General features: G+C 40.3%; 2 protein-coding genes across 4 annotated transcripts in view; one reads left to right on the top strand and one right to left on the bottom strand.

Moving 5' to 3' along the window:
• The window catches only part of ST7L (suppression of tumorigenicity 7 like), a 140037-nt gene extending 134481 nt beyond the window's left edge, over positions 1 to 5556 (bottom strand). The window contains exons 1-2 of one of the 3 annotated variants that reach the window (XM_006865909.1): positions 5062 to 5556; positions 3329 to 3411 (exon numbers count right to left, since the gene is read on the bottom strand). In XM_006865909.1, coding sequence (XP_006865971.1) covers positions 3329 to 3411; positions 5062 to 5269 — 291 coding nt within the window. In that variant the 5' untranslated portion in view covers positions 5270 to 5556. The remainder of the gene's footprint in view (positions 1 to 3328; positions 3412 to 5061) is intronic. The other 2 variants (XM_006865911.1, XM_006865910.1) reach the window with 2 other exon arrangements.
• Positions 5557 to 5935: 379 nt separating this feature from the next.
• CAPZA1 (capping protein (actin filament) muscle Z-line, alpha 1) overlaps positions 5936 to 17011 on the top strand; it is a 63182-nt gene continuing 52106 nt past the window's right edge. The window contains exon 1 of the mRNA XM_006865908.1: positions 5936 to 6003. Coding sequence (XP_006865970.1) covers positions 5965 to 6003 — 39 coding nt within the window. The 5' untranslated portion in view covers positions 5936 to 5964. The remainder of the gene's footprint in view (positions 6004 to 17011) is intronic.

Raw genomic sequence — 17011 nt, 5'->3', positions numbered from 1 at the left:
CCAAGAAGAATGAAGTCCTTGACAACTTCAATCTTTTCTCCGTTGATAAGAAAGAATGTTGTTTATTGGTCCAGTGGTGAGGATTTTTGTAATCCATACTGAAGGCTGTGCTCTTTGATCTTCATCAGTAAATACTTTAAGTCCTCTTCACTTTCAGCAATCAAGGTTGTATGTATCATCTGCATATTGCAGGTTGTTAATGAGTCTTCCTCCAATCCTGATGCCACATTTTAATTCATATAACCCAGCTTCTCGGATTATTTGCTTAGCATACAGGTTGAACAATTATGGTGAAAGAATACAACCTTGTCATTAGAAAAATGCAAATCAAAACAACAGTGAGATCCTTCTTATCCCAGCATTGATAACAAAGTTAAAAAAAACCCAAGAAAATAACAAATGCTGGCTAGGGTGTAGAGAAACTGGGACCCTACTACACTGCAGGTCAGACTAAAATGGTGCAACCACTGTGGAAAAATGGTATGCCACCTCTTTAAAAAGTAGGAAATAGAAATACAGTTTGTCCTAGTAAAAAAAAAAAAAACTGATGAAAATCAAAGACCACAGCCTTAAGGTACGAACTGCATCTCAATGTAAAGAAAACAAAAAACCGTATCACTGAACCAATCAATAATATCAAGATAAATGGAGAAAAGATTGAAGTTGTTAAAAGACTTCATTTTGCTTAGATCAACCATTAACATTCATGGAAGGAGCAGTCAAGAAAGCAAACAACATATTACATTAGGCAAATCTGCTATACAAGACCTCAAGAGCAAAGATGTCAGTTTGAGGACTAAGGTGCACCTGACCCAAGCCATGGTAGTCTCAATGACCTCATATGCATTCAAAAGTTGGACAATGAATAAGACCTTAGAAGAACTGATGCATTTGAGTTATAATGTTGGAGAAGAATATTAAAAGCACCATGGACTGTCAAAAGAACAAACAAATTTGTGTTGGAAGAAGCACAGACAGAACGCTCCTTAGAAGCCAGGATGGCAAGACTTCATCTCTCATACTTTGGACATATTATTAGGAGGAACCAGTTCATGAAGGACATCATGTTTGGTAAAGTAGAGGGTCAATGAAAAAGAGGAAGATCCCCAATGAAATGGATTGGCAGTGGCAATAGCATTGAGCTCAAGTACGGCAATGATTGTGAGGTTGGCACCAGACCAGGTAGTGTTTAGTTCTGTTGTGCATAAAGTCACCAGGAGTCAGTGCCGACTCAATAACACCTAACAACAACAAAATGAGTTGGAACTGACTCAATGGCACATCAGCATTACCACCCAATGAACCAATTAATTGGATACTATTGTGGCACTGTGGGTTAATGCACTAGACTGTAAAATTGATTTGATCTGCAAAGCTGGAGGTCAAAGTTCACCAGCCACTCCTTGGAAACCCCAAACGGGGTCGCTATGGGCAGAACAAACTCGATGGCACTTAACAACAACATTCTTATTCTTAATAATAGTTTATGAAGGGGGACACTGAAATATAGAAAAGCTAATTAACTTGCTCAATGACACAGCTAGTAAATCTTTATGGGAGCAGAAAGTCTCATCTTTCTCCTGCAGAGCAGCTGGTGGATTCAAAATGCTGACATTGCAGTCAGCAGCCTAACACTAACCCATGATGCCACCAGGGCTCCTTGGTATAGTGGGTTGTTGTTGTTAAGTGCCATCGAGTCAATTCCAGCTCATTGCAGCCCTGCATAGGGTTTCCGTCATGAGGAATCTGTACCTGGACCAAGAGGCAGTTGTTCAAACAGAACATGGGAACACTGAATGGTTTAAAATTAAGAAAGGTGTGTGACAAGGTTGTATTCTTTCACCATACTTATTCAACCTGTATGCTAAACAAATCATCCGAGAAGCTGGGTTCTATGAAGAAAAACGTGGCATCAGGATTGGAGGAAGACTCATTAACAACCTGCAATATGCAGATGATACAACCTTGCTTGCTGAAAGCGAAGAGGACTTAAAACATTTACTGATGAAAATCAAAGAGCACAGCCTTCGGTATGGATTACATCTCAATGTAAAGTAAAAAAAAATCCTCACCACTGGACCAATAAACAACATTCTTATCAATGGAGAAGAGATTGAAGTTGTCAAGGACTTCATTCTCCTTGGAGCAACTATCAACACTCACAGAAGCAGCAGTCAAGACATCAAACAATGTGTTTCATTAGGCAAATCTGCTGCGCAACACTTTTTTAAAGTGTTGAAGAGCAAAGATGTCAGCTTGAGAACTAAGGTGTGCCTGACCCAAGCCATGGTATTTTCAATAACCTTATATGCATGCAAAAGCTGGGCAGTGAATAAGGAAGACCATATAAGAATTGATGCCTTTGAGTAATGGTGTTGGAGGAGAATATTGAAAGTGCCATGGGCTGCCAAAAGTACCAATAGATCCGTTTTGAAAGAAGTGCAGCCAGAGTGCTCCTTAGATGCCAAGATAACCAAACTTCGTCTCTTATACTCTGGACATATTGTCAGGAGGGACCAGTCACTGGAAAAGGACATCATGTTTGGTAAGGTGGAGGGTCAGAGAAAAAGAAGAAGACCCCCAAGGAGATGGATTGGCCAAGTGACAATATCGATGAACTCAAGTGTGGCAACAATAGTGAGATTGGCCCAGGATCAGGCAGTGTTTCGTTCTGCTGTGCATAAGGTCGCTATGGGTCAGTACCGACTCGATAGCATCTAATAACAACATAGAGTTTCCGAGCAGCAGCTGGTGAGTTTGAACCACTGATCTTGTAGTTATTAGTCCAATGATGGTCAGCCTGGCTTCTTCACCCTGCTCTTAAATACTCCAGAGTCTCCTATAGGCTGAATTCAAGACACAGATAAAACCTCAGACTGACCAATGGCACCAATATTAAAATACTAGGAGATTTTATATAAAAATTTGTTTATCCAAGCTCTCTTGAGAAATCATTTGAAAACTTGGAAGATCTAGTAATCAGATCTACATGGCAATAATTAACTTTAGCCCTTTGGGGGAACACAATGTCCTTGTTACTCAGTCCTCAAACAATTTCCTACAGTCTGCTCATTTTAGTCAGTTTTGGTACAAACTTGGGCCCAATAGGTATGTAGTTTGATCCTTCTGTACCAATGGATATTAAAAAAAATTGTTAAGAGTGGAGAAGGAAAAGCAGTGTTCCAAACTTTGAACAGGTAATTTCTTTTTCAAATGATGAGTTTTGGAAGTGTTGATCTATAAGCACTTATGCTATTATAATCATATAAAGACACTTGATCTTTAGATAAATACCAAAATATAAATTAAGGAAATGGAAATTACTTACAAATATTAGTCCTGATATCAAAGATGATGTCCCTGTAAGTGCCACATAGAATTTCGGTGTCAAGGAATTTAAAAATACTGTCACTGTCAAAAGAAAAAAAAAAATTAAAAAATGGCAATTTCAAAGTACTTATGTTACAAGCATGCAGGTATCTTTATGACTGGAATGACCTAAGGAGTATCTAACATGAGATTCATTTGAGACCATTTAAATTCCCATCATGTCATATCTTACCTTTATTTGTTTAAATAAGCAGTAAATTAAAATGAGATCATTTAACTCGCTCTTGAGACCAACACTAAGAATTTACTAGCCAGATTTTGCAAAGGTATTGTTGCAAATCTATAAGGGGAAGAAGTTAAATAAACATCCTTTACAAAGCATTTCTTAATTATTTTGGTGTTGCATTTGATAATAACAGAATCCTAACTTAATGATGGAAGGTAACATATGAATTTGGTATATCAGCTAGAAAGACTAAACAGTTCCAAGAGAAAAGCCACTTAAAAGTTCTCTGTACCTGACTCACTGTGAAATTCTGGACCAGATTTTTCATTTCAAATAATATCTCATAAATACAATTACAGATTTTTATTGAGAAAAATTTTTAAAAATCTGTAATAGTTAAACATTCTCATTTATAAGGTACATATACAAACATGTGAAACATAAATTAACGAATACTATTTTACTGAGTTTGCAAACCACCATTAACTACTTCATTCACCTGTTATAGAGAATGCAGATTCTGCTCTTTCAACCAGTCTAGTAAAGCCAATTTATTTAGCCGATTTTTTGTTAATTATATCTGAATTGACATCTTTCTTCTACGAAGTTCAAAGTATTTCTTTTCATTACATCACAGTCTTTCATGCCATCTCATGGAATAGAAAAGGGGACATTGGCCTTTTCTTGATTCAGAAAAATACAGCTGTTATGCAAAGTCATCACCTAACAGAAGTACTTTGGTCTTGTTTTGAATGAAATATTGTAATGACATGGTAAGAGACGAAGGACCCCATTTACTTTGTCCTGTTTACAGTTAAAGAGCAGTATTTGCAGAATCCAACGAGTTCATCCTTTCCTTAACGTGTCTTTGTAAAGCATTCCACTGATTTTTGATAGAATTAACTAACGAATTGATGTCTGTAGCTTTACTTTCTGTATAGTTTTATTTTATTAATCACGACAAAGCTTAGATAAAAGAAAAACAAAAATATCAAGAATACTTATTTCTTGACAGAACTATTTTAAACAAGAGAGAGGTTGACTAAGAAGCACATATGTTCCTTTTTTGAGATTCTTGGATACCGAAGTGCTTGTTCATCTTTTTAGTCTGGGTGTGGTTTATTTAAACGGAGTCAGAATACTCAAAAGAATAACTTTCAAGGGAACCCATCAATGGTGAGGGGTGCATATAAACTCTGAATCCAAGTCTGAAAGTAAGCTCTTCTGTCCTACCACCTGAAGCTCACAATGTGTCAGGTGGCTTTTTCCTTGGGAAGCCTAGGGCAGAGGAGAGGGCGGATCCTAAGAACTCTGGGAGGAGTTGACAGCTGGCAGCTCAGGTTTGACAATCAGCTGCGAGGTTGCCGCCCAAGAGGAAAAGAGCGCACTTGGGCCATGCGTCACCTACTCCTTCTCTAAAGCCCTCCAGTGACTACCGTGGATTTCTGCCCTTTGGCCCTTAACCCCGTCGCTTGTCCCAAACCCCGCTTGTCCCGGCCTCTCACCCGCTGCCAAGTTCTCACACAGCCTCAGCGGGACTCTCAGAGCGTAAAGCAGACCCAGCCCCGCCACGACCCAGAGCGAGGCCCCAGTCCCCGCCAGTCCGGCCCGCAGCCGCTCTCTCCAGCCTAGCGGTGGGCTCAGGCCTGAAGTAGGTGTGAGATGAGATGCTGCAGCAGTCCCTGCTTCACCCAGACAGCCAGCGTCCGCCATCTTGCTGCTTCCGCAGGTGCCGGGCGCTGGGAGGGGAGGACAGGAAACAGAGAGTTGGGAATCCTGGGATAGTGGCGGACCTGAAGTTGGCCAATGTGAACACTGAGTTATAGTGAGCGGGTCCGGGATTTGGAAGGTGGAGGACCGTCCTAAGACGGACTACAAACACTTCTTCGGGGGTGGGGGAAGAGCAGATAACGGCGCCTTTTCTGGAGGACATGGACTGAGATGTGACTTCGGCGTGAAGTGTTTTTGCTTCCATACGAGGTGAGGGTCACGCTTCACACTATTCCTGGAGTTGGAAAAGCCACAGATCATTCCAGAGGCACTTTGTGCTTTGGACTTGGCTGCCACGGAGCTCACTGGTACTGGGGAAGCCCCATAGGAGTAGCAACTGGTTGGATGTAACGTAGAGCTTATGCGCCAAAAGCATTCTAAACATGCACCGTGTCCAATAAATGAATGAGGAAACGAACTCAAGGAGAAAACTATTAGACTTAAGATCACTTAAGGCAAAGCCGGCTTTCTAGACTTCAGGCGCGCGAAGTCATTACCCTTCCCGTAACTGACATGGCGCCATCTCGGCCCGCATTTCCGGGCGGAAGGGTCTGACAGCCCCCGGCGAGATCCCATCACTCAACTTCCTTCCCGGCCTGCCTTGCGCCTTCGGCCGGGCTGGGCCAGAGCAGCCCAAGATGGCCGACTTCGAGGATCGGGTGTCGGATGAGGAGAAGGTAAGGGGTCCGCCTCTCTCTCTCTCTCTCTCTCTCTCTCTCTCTCTCTCTCTCTCTCTGTCTCTCTCTCTCTCTCTCTCTTACCTTCTCCCCCAACAAGGAGCAAGAGGCCCTACCCGGCTGCGGTGGGAACCCTGGCAGTGTCCCCAGGAAAAAGGAGATTCTTAGTCTGTGCTGGTACTCGCTCTCCGCAGTTGGGACACTTCCTTCTCGTGGGCTTCCCTTTGCCTCACGGTGCCTCTGTTCCCCATTCTTCAACTCTTTCGCGCCGGGGCCTGAGGCACAACCCAGTGGCCTTCCTGCACGGGAAGAGACTTGCCCTTTTTGAATTGTGACCTAGGACTTCTGTTCTGTCATTATGGGAGGGGGCTCTAGTAAGGCGTCAGGAAGCAGTTATTTTACTGCCTTTAGCTATTGGGAAGCATCCCGTCCCCCATTTTTAAATCTGACTGGGGCCAGTTTAGGGCAAGGCACTTCCTGGTCAGGGTGGCCTGTTACTTCCCTTTTGCTCCTCCTTGCTCAGGAAGTGATTTTGCTGTCACGACTTCCCGACAGGGAGAGGTCCCGATGTGCTGTTTGCCTAGTGCACCTACTACACAAGTCCCTCTTTGCTCACACACTCACTCATTTCCTTCAATCAATGTGTAGACCTCAGAGCATTTGCTTCAGAACACGACCACCTCGAGTGACTCTTAATCACTCCCCCTGGTGGCGCAGTGATCGAGGCGCTCGACCGCGCGCGTAAAGCCTAGTAGTTCAAATCAACTGCTTCCATAAAGATTTGCAGCCTTGGAAGCCGGATGAAGCAGTTCTCCTCTGCCCTGTAGGGTTGTTCTGAGTCCGAATTAATTCCACGGCAGTGGGTTTGAACTTCCTTGATTGCATCCTCTGAAAGATCAGTTTTGAAAAATAGTTTCCGTTTCGCACGGTCGTGGTCACAAATTCAAGGATAACCAGTTGATTCTTGTTTTAAGCTCAGAAAGATTTTATGTATCACGTAAACCTCCAGTCATCACATTCAAGTTTGCACAAAGTATCTTGCCTTATCTGGTGCTCTACTGTGATGCCATCGACTGTAGTTGAATTAGTAAACATATTTCTTTAAAAGTGTGAACACCAGAGCATATTTTAAATTAGGTAACTTTTCTGACAACTGCACACCTTTCTTTTGTTGCTTAATTTTACTGACATAACAAGCAAATCATAATCAGTAAGGTAAGTCTTCTGCGAAAAAATGTTGGTGAATTTTATATTAAAATAGGTTTTAGATTAATCACATTGTCTTCATTGATCTGAATAAGAATAGCTAATACAGTAAAACAACAATACTGTAAAAATCTCGTAAAACAAATCTATATGATTGGAGATTAGTAAAAGTTTGTTAAATCATGTTCTTATATTGGGAGTTTAGTGGTTCTGTAGCATAAGCACTGAACTGCAAATCGCAGGGTCAGCAATCCAAACCTACCAGCTGCTTGTCCGGAGAAAGATGAGGCTTTCTGCTTCCACAAAGATGTGAAGCCTTAAAAACCCAACATAGGGTTGCTATGAGTTGGAACCCGGGCACTTAATAGTAACAACAGCATTCCTAAACTAAGCTGAAACTGGTCCATTATTGCTCTTGTGAATCTCTAAGTAAAAAGAAAAGGCAGCTTCAAACTCACCTTGCCCCTTTTTCCTCTGAATTGTTGTTTACTTTTCATTGAATTCAAAAATTGAGAAAGCGTGTTTCCAAAAAGACTTGCTGATATGACTGCCTTGTTGTTGTTGTTAAGTGCCATCAAGTCAATTCCGACCAATAGTGACCCTGCATAGAGTTTCCGAGGAGCAGTTGGTGAGCTTGAACCACCAACCTTGCAGTTCAAACGGCTTTGCATTCTGGTACATTAACCCACAGTGTCACACCAGGACTCCATATGACTGCCGTATCATTCATAAATAAGTAGCCCCTTAAAATGAGATTTTTGTGGTATAAGATTTGTACAATCAGGACACCATTAAAACTGATTTTAAAAATCAGGGTATTTTGAGCCCTAGTTTGTATTCTAATTTTTCATTGAAGGAATTATAATGTTTCTTTTTTTTTTTATTGTGAATTGCGTGAAGATTTATAAAACAGATCATCAATCCCACATTCAAGAAATCATACATCATACTTTCTGTTTAATTACAGTGATTGCAACCCTCTTCATGTACCATCAGTTAACAGTATTTACTTCTATTCATTTTTTTTCCCTAACGTTTTGTAAATTGAACGAAGGTTTACAGCGCAGGTCATCAGTTTTATAGTCAATAAATCTTATACTTCGTTTCTTTACATTGGTTTCAATCCCCTCCATGTATCATCAGTTAATAATACTTACTTCTCTTCACTTTAACTCTTGCATTTCTCCTTATATTTTCTGCTGCTTCATCTTGCCTCTGTCGGCCTCCCTCTTTGTTGTATATATTGCCTTTCCCATCACTCAAGTTAACATGTGTCTACCCTCTACCCCATGAGTAATTTTCCCTTCCCTCCCGCCCCTGGGAAAAAACAGTGGTCTCATACAATATTTGTCATTTTATGATTGATTAATTTCACTCAGCATAATGTTAGTCAGGTTCATCTATGTTATGAGGTTCATGTTAATTCTTCAACATTCTGTAATATTCCATTTGTATACGTACCAAAGTTGGTTTAACCATTCTTTTATTGATGGGTATTTAAACTGTCTCCATCTTTTTTGCTGTTGTAAATAGTGCTGCAATGAAAATGTTGTTGTTAAGTGCCCTTGACTCTGTTCCAACCCATAGTGACCCTGTCTAGGGTTGCCGAGGAGCAGCTGGTGAATTTAAACCCCCGATTTTGCCATTTAAACTGGCTTTGCAATCCAATGCATTCACCCACAGCGCCACCCAGGAGTCCGCAATGAAAATGGGTGTACATATATCTCTTCTTGTCATGGCTCTTATTTCTTGATGATATATACAAAGTATAGGTTTTGCCGGGTTATACGGTATTTCTATTAACAACTTTTTGAGAAAGTGCCATGCCATTTGCTATAGCAGTTGCAGCATTTTAGCAGTCCCGCTCTGGGATGAAGCACTGGACCACAGGTCGGTATTGAACCACAAGGTAAGCCCTTTGGAAACCTTGTTCAGGGTCACTATGAATCCGGACTGACTCACCTGCACGTAACCAGCAGTGTAGGAGGATCCCAGTTTCTTCACTGTTTTTCTGAATTTTGTTATCCATGCTGGGGGAAGATATCTCATTGTTGTTTTGATTGCATCATTAATAACTAATGGCGAGCTTTTCTTCATTTGTTGGCCCACCTGAATGTCTTTTTTTGGTGAAGTGTCTGTTAATGTCCACTGCCCATTTTTAATTGGGTTCTTTGTCTTGTTAAGATGTTGAGTGCTCTGTACATTTTAGAGACTGTTGTTAAGTGCCATCCAGTCATTCTGACTCAATAGAATAGAAACCTTGTATAGGATTTCCGAGGAGTAGCTGATGAGTTTGAACAGTGAACCTTGCTGTTCAAACCAACCTTATGGTCCAGTGCTTATTCTACAGCGCCATACCAAAATTTTTTCCCCAGTCTATAGGTTCTCTTTTGGTGAAATCTCTTGATGCACATAAGTGTCTTAATTTTTATGCCACTCTCTTTTAATTAAGACCTCAACTGCAAATAAATTAGGGGTTTTATTAATTTTTTTTTAAGGAATGTATGTCATGATATGTTTTAATTCTACTTTTTATCTTTTTATAAAACCAGCAGTCTTGAGGTGAATTGATGAAGTCTGATTTTTTGCAAGTATTTCTATAGAAGCCGATAAAAATAAAGTCAACTATTCTCATAACTAGGAGCTCTGGTAGCATAGTGGTTACAAATTGGGCTGTAAACCTCAAGGTCAGCAGTTCGAAACTAACAGCAGTTTCTTGGGAGAAAGATTAGGTTTTCTGCTCCCATAAAGATTTACAGCCTTGAAAACCCTGTGCAGGGTCGCTATGAGTCAGAACCGACTCCACAGTACGTAATAACAACATTCTCATAACTGACTGCTGAAGTTTTATCACTTTATAAAGAAAGAGGAAGTTGGGTGTGCTTTTTTTAACTTCTGTTTTGTTACCTGAAATGGTCATGATGAGCTGTGTAAATAAACCAGGAAGTTGAAAGCTTAGTAACTTGCAGAAAGAAATGCTTTTAGTTTTGTCTTCTCCTCAAGGAAATCTAGTGTAGCAGTTTAGTACACGACTGCTAACCAAAATATGGGCAGTACAAACCCACCAGCCATTCTGAATGTGGGAGAAAGAATTGGCTGTCTGCTTCCTTAAAGATTATAGCCTTAGAAACCCTATTGGACGATTCTACTCTGTTTTATAGGGTCTTTAAGAGTAAGAATTAGAGTGGTTGGCAATCACCTAGTTAAGTTTCTGAGAATCAGGTAGACACTTCAAGTTACTTATAAATTCTTTACTTACTTAGTTCCAAATGCTTAACAAGACTAAAATGGCAACATACTATAATTAGAAACTTTGAAAATAAGAGATGAACTACTTATTTGGGTTTAGCACCATGTGTTTCCTTTATTTCATGACTCAGCATTGCAAAAACATAAATGCAAAGAGAATCTTATGACTAGATAAAAGTGTGGTTAGCATATTTTTCCCCTTCAGCCTAACTAGTAGACTATTTGTGTAAAAGTTCAAAAATACTGTAACTGAGAAGTGAATTTGTATGTTTTAAGTTTTAGACTCTGAGTCATTTTTGAGAAACAGGTTTACCAGTAATTGGATAAAATGTAAAAAAAAAAATGTAAATAGGTGTTGAAATTTGAGGACTCTGATAGAGTTCATGAAAAAATATTTATATTTTAAGCTGGATTTCCTTGATTATGTATTACCTAATTTACTAGATAATTTATTGCCCTTATAGAAATTCAAGAATAAAGTAAGCCCTAAAATTTGACTTGGCAATTTTTGGTTACAAAATCTTTGGACAGGAACATAAGTAAAACACTTGTTAAGTGCCATCAAATCAATTCTGACTTAACACAGTAACCCTGTGTAGGGTTTCCAAGGAGTGGCTGGTGGGTTTGAATCACCAACCTTGCAATTAATAGTCCAGTACTTATCCTACAGCGCCCACCAAGACTTAAAATAAAGCACTTATTAAGTGCTGTTGAGTTGGTGCCAACTCATAGTGAATCTATGTAGGGTTTCTGAGGAGCAGCTAGTGGATTTGAACTAATGACTTTGTGGTCAGCAGTCCCTTGCTCATCTTGCAGCTCCATACCAGGATAATAAAGCACTTGTTCAGTTGTTAAGGAGTCCTGGTGTGGCGCTGTTGGACTACAAGGTTGGTTTAAACCACAAAGTTGGCGGTTCAAACCCACCAACCGCTCTTTGTAAACCCTGTACAGGGTCGCTGTGAGTCGGAACTGACTCAATGGCACCTAACAACCACAACAACAAGTTGTTGAGTGCCATCCTACAACAATCTTGTATAGGATTTTTGAGGCTTTAAATCATTTTGCAGAGCAGAAAGCCTCATTTGAGCTGGTGGGCTCAAACCACTGATCTTGTGGTTCACAGTCCAGTGGTTATCCTATGGTATGTAAATTCACTTGCCAGTCTTTAGAGTGTGGTTTTTCATTTCTTCCAAAACATGTAGTTATTAGGATCATATTTAATACTATGCAAAATAGTATTTTGTCAGAAAGTTTAAGCCCCAATTTATTGAAAACCAGAATAAAGCCATCTATTTAATAAATTATAAATGAGGTATTGTAATGTAGTGGGAAGAATGATTCTGAGCATCTGGAGACTTGGCCTTTCCCTTCTGTGCTAGCAACCTGTGTGATTTTGGGGACTTTATCTCTCTGGGCCTCAGTTTTCTTCTAAAATATGGAGGTTGGGGAATTGGATCAAGCTGATTCTACAGAGTTTAATTCAAAATTGAATTAGAAATGAATGTAAAACTAATGTTCTCCCATGTAAACTATCATATAATTCACAATAAAACATTTTTAAAAAATTGAATTAGGTTCTGTAATTGTTTTTCCACGTTTTCCCTTAATGGTGAGACTGAGCTTCTCGAAAACTGAAACCATGTCTTTTTACCTTGAGTCGGCACAGCCTTTTCATAAAGAGATCACAGTTTCATTAATTCTCTTATTTCTTCTGTGCAGTTTACCTCATCACTTAAAGCCCCCCATCCCTGCCCCCCAGTTGTTTTTAGTAATTTGGTAATTTCTAGGTATTTGTGTTCAGGATTATGTTCACACCCTGGGTGCCTGTTTTTTAAAAAAAGATACCAATCATCTCTTCTATGGCACATTCTCCTTCATTGCAATGACCACACAGAACTCAGACACCATCCTCACAGAGAAATTAAGTGCTGTTGAAACGGTTCCTACTCATTGTGACCCTGTATAGCCTTTCCAAGGAGTGAGTGATGAGGTTTGCATTGCCAACCTGGAGGTTAGAAGTCAAATGCTTATCCTACAGTGCCACACCAGAACTCCATTTGGGAAATTAACAGCTTTTCAGAAATGCCCAGACAATGTTACAAAGTTCTTTTAGGACTGCTGATAAATGCATACCAATCCACCATAAGCTGGAGTGGTACTCATTCCACCATAAACTGAAGGAGCTCTGGTAGCGTAGTGGATAAGAATTGGGCTGCAAACCGCAAGGTCAGCAGTTTGAAACTACCAGCTGTTCTTCTGGAGAAAGATGAGGCTTTCTGCTCCTATAAAGATTTACAGCCTCGAAAACCGTGTACAGTGTTGCTATGAGTCGGAACCGACTCCACGGCACACAGCCACCACCACTACCATAAGCTGCAGCCTAAAGACACTCAACTCTAACTGTGGGTCAGCAAACCTAGTTCACCAATTAAGTGCCTTAAGCCACCCCACTCTGCAAGCAAAGCTTCCCTAAGTTACTCCACTTGCTCTGTGGGCCAGGAAGCCCATGGCTGTGTCTCATGCTGTGGATTTTGGTTCTGATTTTGCACCTTTGTCACTCCTCTGGAGCCACAACTTTTTGTCCTTAGGCCAAAGATCTTCAATGTGCAGAAATTTTGGGGTCCAAAGGACACACTCCACTCTTGCCTCTTCTTTGATGGTAGTGAGATTTCCCCATTCCAGCTTTTGTGATGGCTAACTTTATAAACATTTAAGTTCCATGTTTTCATGATTAACCCTGTTAACAACCACTCACAACTGAATTATATAATCCATCAGTATCCTCCCCAACCTTTTGTTCCTCGGACGCATCAGGACATAGTCATTTGGTGGGAGTGTACAAAGACTGGCTAGAAGAGACATTAAATAATTCACTGCATCAAAGTGCCTCTCTCTGGGCATTTGTTGTGTCTACTTAGCATCTGCTGCTGTCACTGGTGCTCTGCTGTGCCACTGCTGGAAGCATTCATCTCCTATGGGAGCATTTTCCTAGTAGATTTTAGTAAAGCTGCAGAGCTGTATAAATACCAAAATGTTGTTATGTGCCGTAAAGTCGGTTCCTACTCATAGCGATCCTGTACATGGTTTCTGAGGCTATAAATCTTTATGGGAGCAGAAAGCCTCATCTTTATCCTGCTGAACAGCTGGTAGTTGCAAACTGCTGACTGTGGGGTTAGCAGCCCAATTTGTAACCACTGCGCTACCAGAGCTCCTTAAATACCAAAATAGATTATGTATATGTACTTTGAACTCTGTAAAGTCACTAATGGAAGTACATTTTTCATCTGGTGTCAGTCCTCTCCTTAAAGCACTGAAGCACGCATGTGCACACATTGGTATCATTTGCTTTTCTTTTTCTCTCCAGAGTGCAAACTTCTCACTCCTTGTAAAACAAAACAACAACAACGAAAAAGGATTAAAGTTCTTACAGAGATCAATCAGTTCATGAAAACTAAAACACTTTGTAGGGGCACAAACAACTATAGGCTAAGAGATTGGAGGTTCCAGTCCGACTAAATATTCCTCAGAAAGACCTCACAATCTACTTCTGCAAAAATCAGCTATTGGAAGCCCTACTATTTTGTTCTGTAGGATCTTTATGACTTGGAATTGACTTGATGGCCGTGGATTTGGCTTTTTTTTTTTTTTTTTTTTTTAAGTACTATGAGGGGGTTTCAAAACGTTCATAGAAAAATTCCATCTATCAATTACATTTTTCTGTGAATTTCTTGAAGTACCCTGGTCTGTGTAATCTCCTGTTTAAATTATTATGAAAGTTACAGAAATAAAAAAAATCCCCTTCTACTCCTATTCTCCAGCTACCCCTTCTCCTGAGGCAGCCAGTAGTGCTGGTTTCTTTTGTATTTTTCAACTCCATACATATTTAAGTAAATATACTCATCATTTTATATGATCTATAACCTGTGCACAATCCTTCTGGTTGAATTTTTCCTAACATCATTAATTGTGCTCTCTGCCGCTAGCCTTTCCTTCCTGTCTTTATTTTTTCTGGTTTACCACAGATTCTTCATAGCTATTACTAAATTTTGAGCAGTATGTAAATTTTTGCTTGCTATGATTGTACATATATATTGCTAAGGGATTGTCTTGAGATGAAATCATGATGCAACGCAGGTCACAGCTAAACATGTAAGCAACAAGACAGCATGCCAGACTGAACCAAAGAAAAATAATGTGTTTATTAGAGTCCTGGTGTGGTGTTGTAGAATAATCATTGGATCGAAATGTTGGTGTGAACCGCAAGGCTGATGATACAAGCTCACCAGCCACTCCTCAGAAATCCTATACAGGGTTGCTATAAGTCAGAATCAGCTTGAAAGCACTTTACATAACATTGGAATGCAAAAGAATTTTGCCTTATGACTTCTTTGGTTTGCATTTGTTGTTGCTGTTTTGCATTTAGGTAACACTTAAGTGCTTATTATTTGGTTGTTGTTGTTAGGTGCCATCGAGTCGGTACCGACCCATAGCCACCTTATGCACAGCAGAACGAAACACTGCCCAATCCTGGGCCAACCTCACTGATGTTGCCACGTTTGAGTCCATCGATGCTGCCACTTGGTCAATCCATCTCGTTGGGGGTCTTCCTCGTCTCTGACCCTCCGCCTTAATATGCATTAACATATATTTATCTCAAGCTATCCCTATTGGATGTTGTTGTTGTTAGGTGCACTTGAGTTGGTACCCACTCATCGTTCTGTTGTGTATAAGGTTATACCCAACAGAATGAAACACTTTTCTGTCCTGCTCCAATCTCACAATCATTGCTACACTTGAGCCTATTGCTGCTTCCACTGTGCCAGTCCATCTCATTGAGGGTCTTCTTCTTTTTACATGACCCTCCACATTAGCAAGCATGATGTCCTTCTGCAGGTCCTGGTCCCTCTTGATAATAGGAGAAATGAAGTCAGGCCATCTTGGCTTCTAAGGAGCATTTGGCCATACTTCTTCCGGCACAGATTGGTTTGTTCTTTTGTCAGTCTGTGGTACTTTTAATATTCTTCTCCAACACCATAACTCAACTCAAATGCATCAGTTCTTCTACAGTCTTCTTGATTCATTGTCCAATTTTCACGTGCATATGAGGCTGTTGAAAATACCATGCCTTGGGTCAGGCGCACCTTAGCCCTCAAACTAACATCTTTGCTCTTAAACACTTTAAGGAGGTCTGGTGCAGCAGATTTGCCTAATGCAATAGTCATTTGATTTCTTGACTGCTGTTTTCATTAGTATTGATGTTTATCTCAGCCAAATGAAGTCTTTGACAACTTCAATCTTTTCTCCTTTATCTTGGTCCAGTTGTGAAGATTTTTGTTTTCTTTACATTGAGGTGCAACCCATTCTAAAGGCTATGGTCTTTAATTCATCAGTAAGTATTTTAAGTCGTCTTCACCTTCAGTAAGCAAGATAATATCCTCTACATATGCAGGTTGTTAATGAGTGTTCCTCCAATCCTGATGTTACGTTCTTTTTCATATAATCCAGCTTCTTGGATTCTTTGCTTAGCATACAGATTGAATAACTATGGTGAAAGAATACAATCCTGGCATACACCTCTTCTAATTTTAAACCATTCAGTGTTCCCTTGTTCTGTTCAAACAATTGTCTCTTGGTCTATATACAGGTTTCTCATGAGCACAATTAAGTGTTCCAAAAAACTCATTCTCCACAGTGTTGTCCATAGCTTGTCATAATCCACACAATCAAAAACCTTTACGTAGTCAGTAAAGCACAGGTAAACATCTTTCTGGCATTCTCTGCTTTCAGCCAAGGTCCATCTGGCTCCAGCAATGATATCTCTCATCCCATGACCTTTTCTGAATGCAGCTTGAACCTCTGGCTGTTCTCTGTAAATGTGTTACTGCAGCCATTTTTTACTTATCTTTAGCAAAATTTTACTTGCATGTAATATTAATGATATTGTCCAATGATTTATTTACACATTCTGTTAGTTCAACACTCTTTGGCATGGGCACAAATATGGATCTCTTCCAGTCACTTGGCCAGGTAGCTTCTTTCAAATTTCTTCGCATAGGTGAATGAATGCCTCCAGTGTCACATCAGTTTGTTGAAAGATTCAGTTTGTAATTCCATCAATTCCTGGAGCCTTGTTCTTTGCCAGTGCCATCAGTGTACCTTCGACTTCTTTTTGGTACAGTAACTCTGTATATTCCTTCCATCTTCTTTTGATGCTTTCTGCAGCATTCAACATTTTGTCCATGTTGTTGTTAGGTGCCACCAACTCATAGTGACCTTATGCACAGCAAAACGAAACACTGTCCGATCCTGGGCCAACCTCACTATTGTTGGCCACGCTTCAGTCCATCAGTGCTGCCACTTGCCAGTCCATTTCTTTGGGAGTCTTCCTCTTTTTCTCTGACCCTCCACCTTACCAAACATGATGTCCTTCTCCAGTGACTGGTCCTTCCTGACAATATGTCTGAAGTATGAGAGATGATGTTTGGCCATCTTGGCCTCCAAGGAGAACTCTGGCTGCACTTCTTCCAAAATGGATCTATTGGTTCTTTTGGCA

This window comes from Chrysochloris asiatica, unplaced genomic scaffold (assembly GCF_000296735.1).
Source record: "Chrysochloris asiatica unplaced genomic scaffold, ChrAsi1.0 scaffold00085, whole genome shotgun sequence".
Lineage (NCBI taxonomy): Eukaryota > Metazoa > Chordata > Mammalia > Afrosoricida > Chrysochloridae > Chrysochloris > Chrysochloris asiatica.
This window is presented reverse-complemented; position numbering and strand designations above follow the sequence as displayed.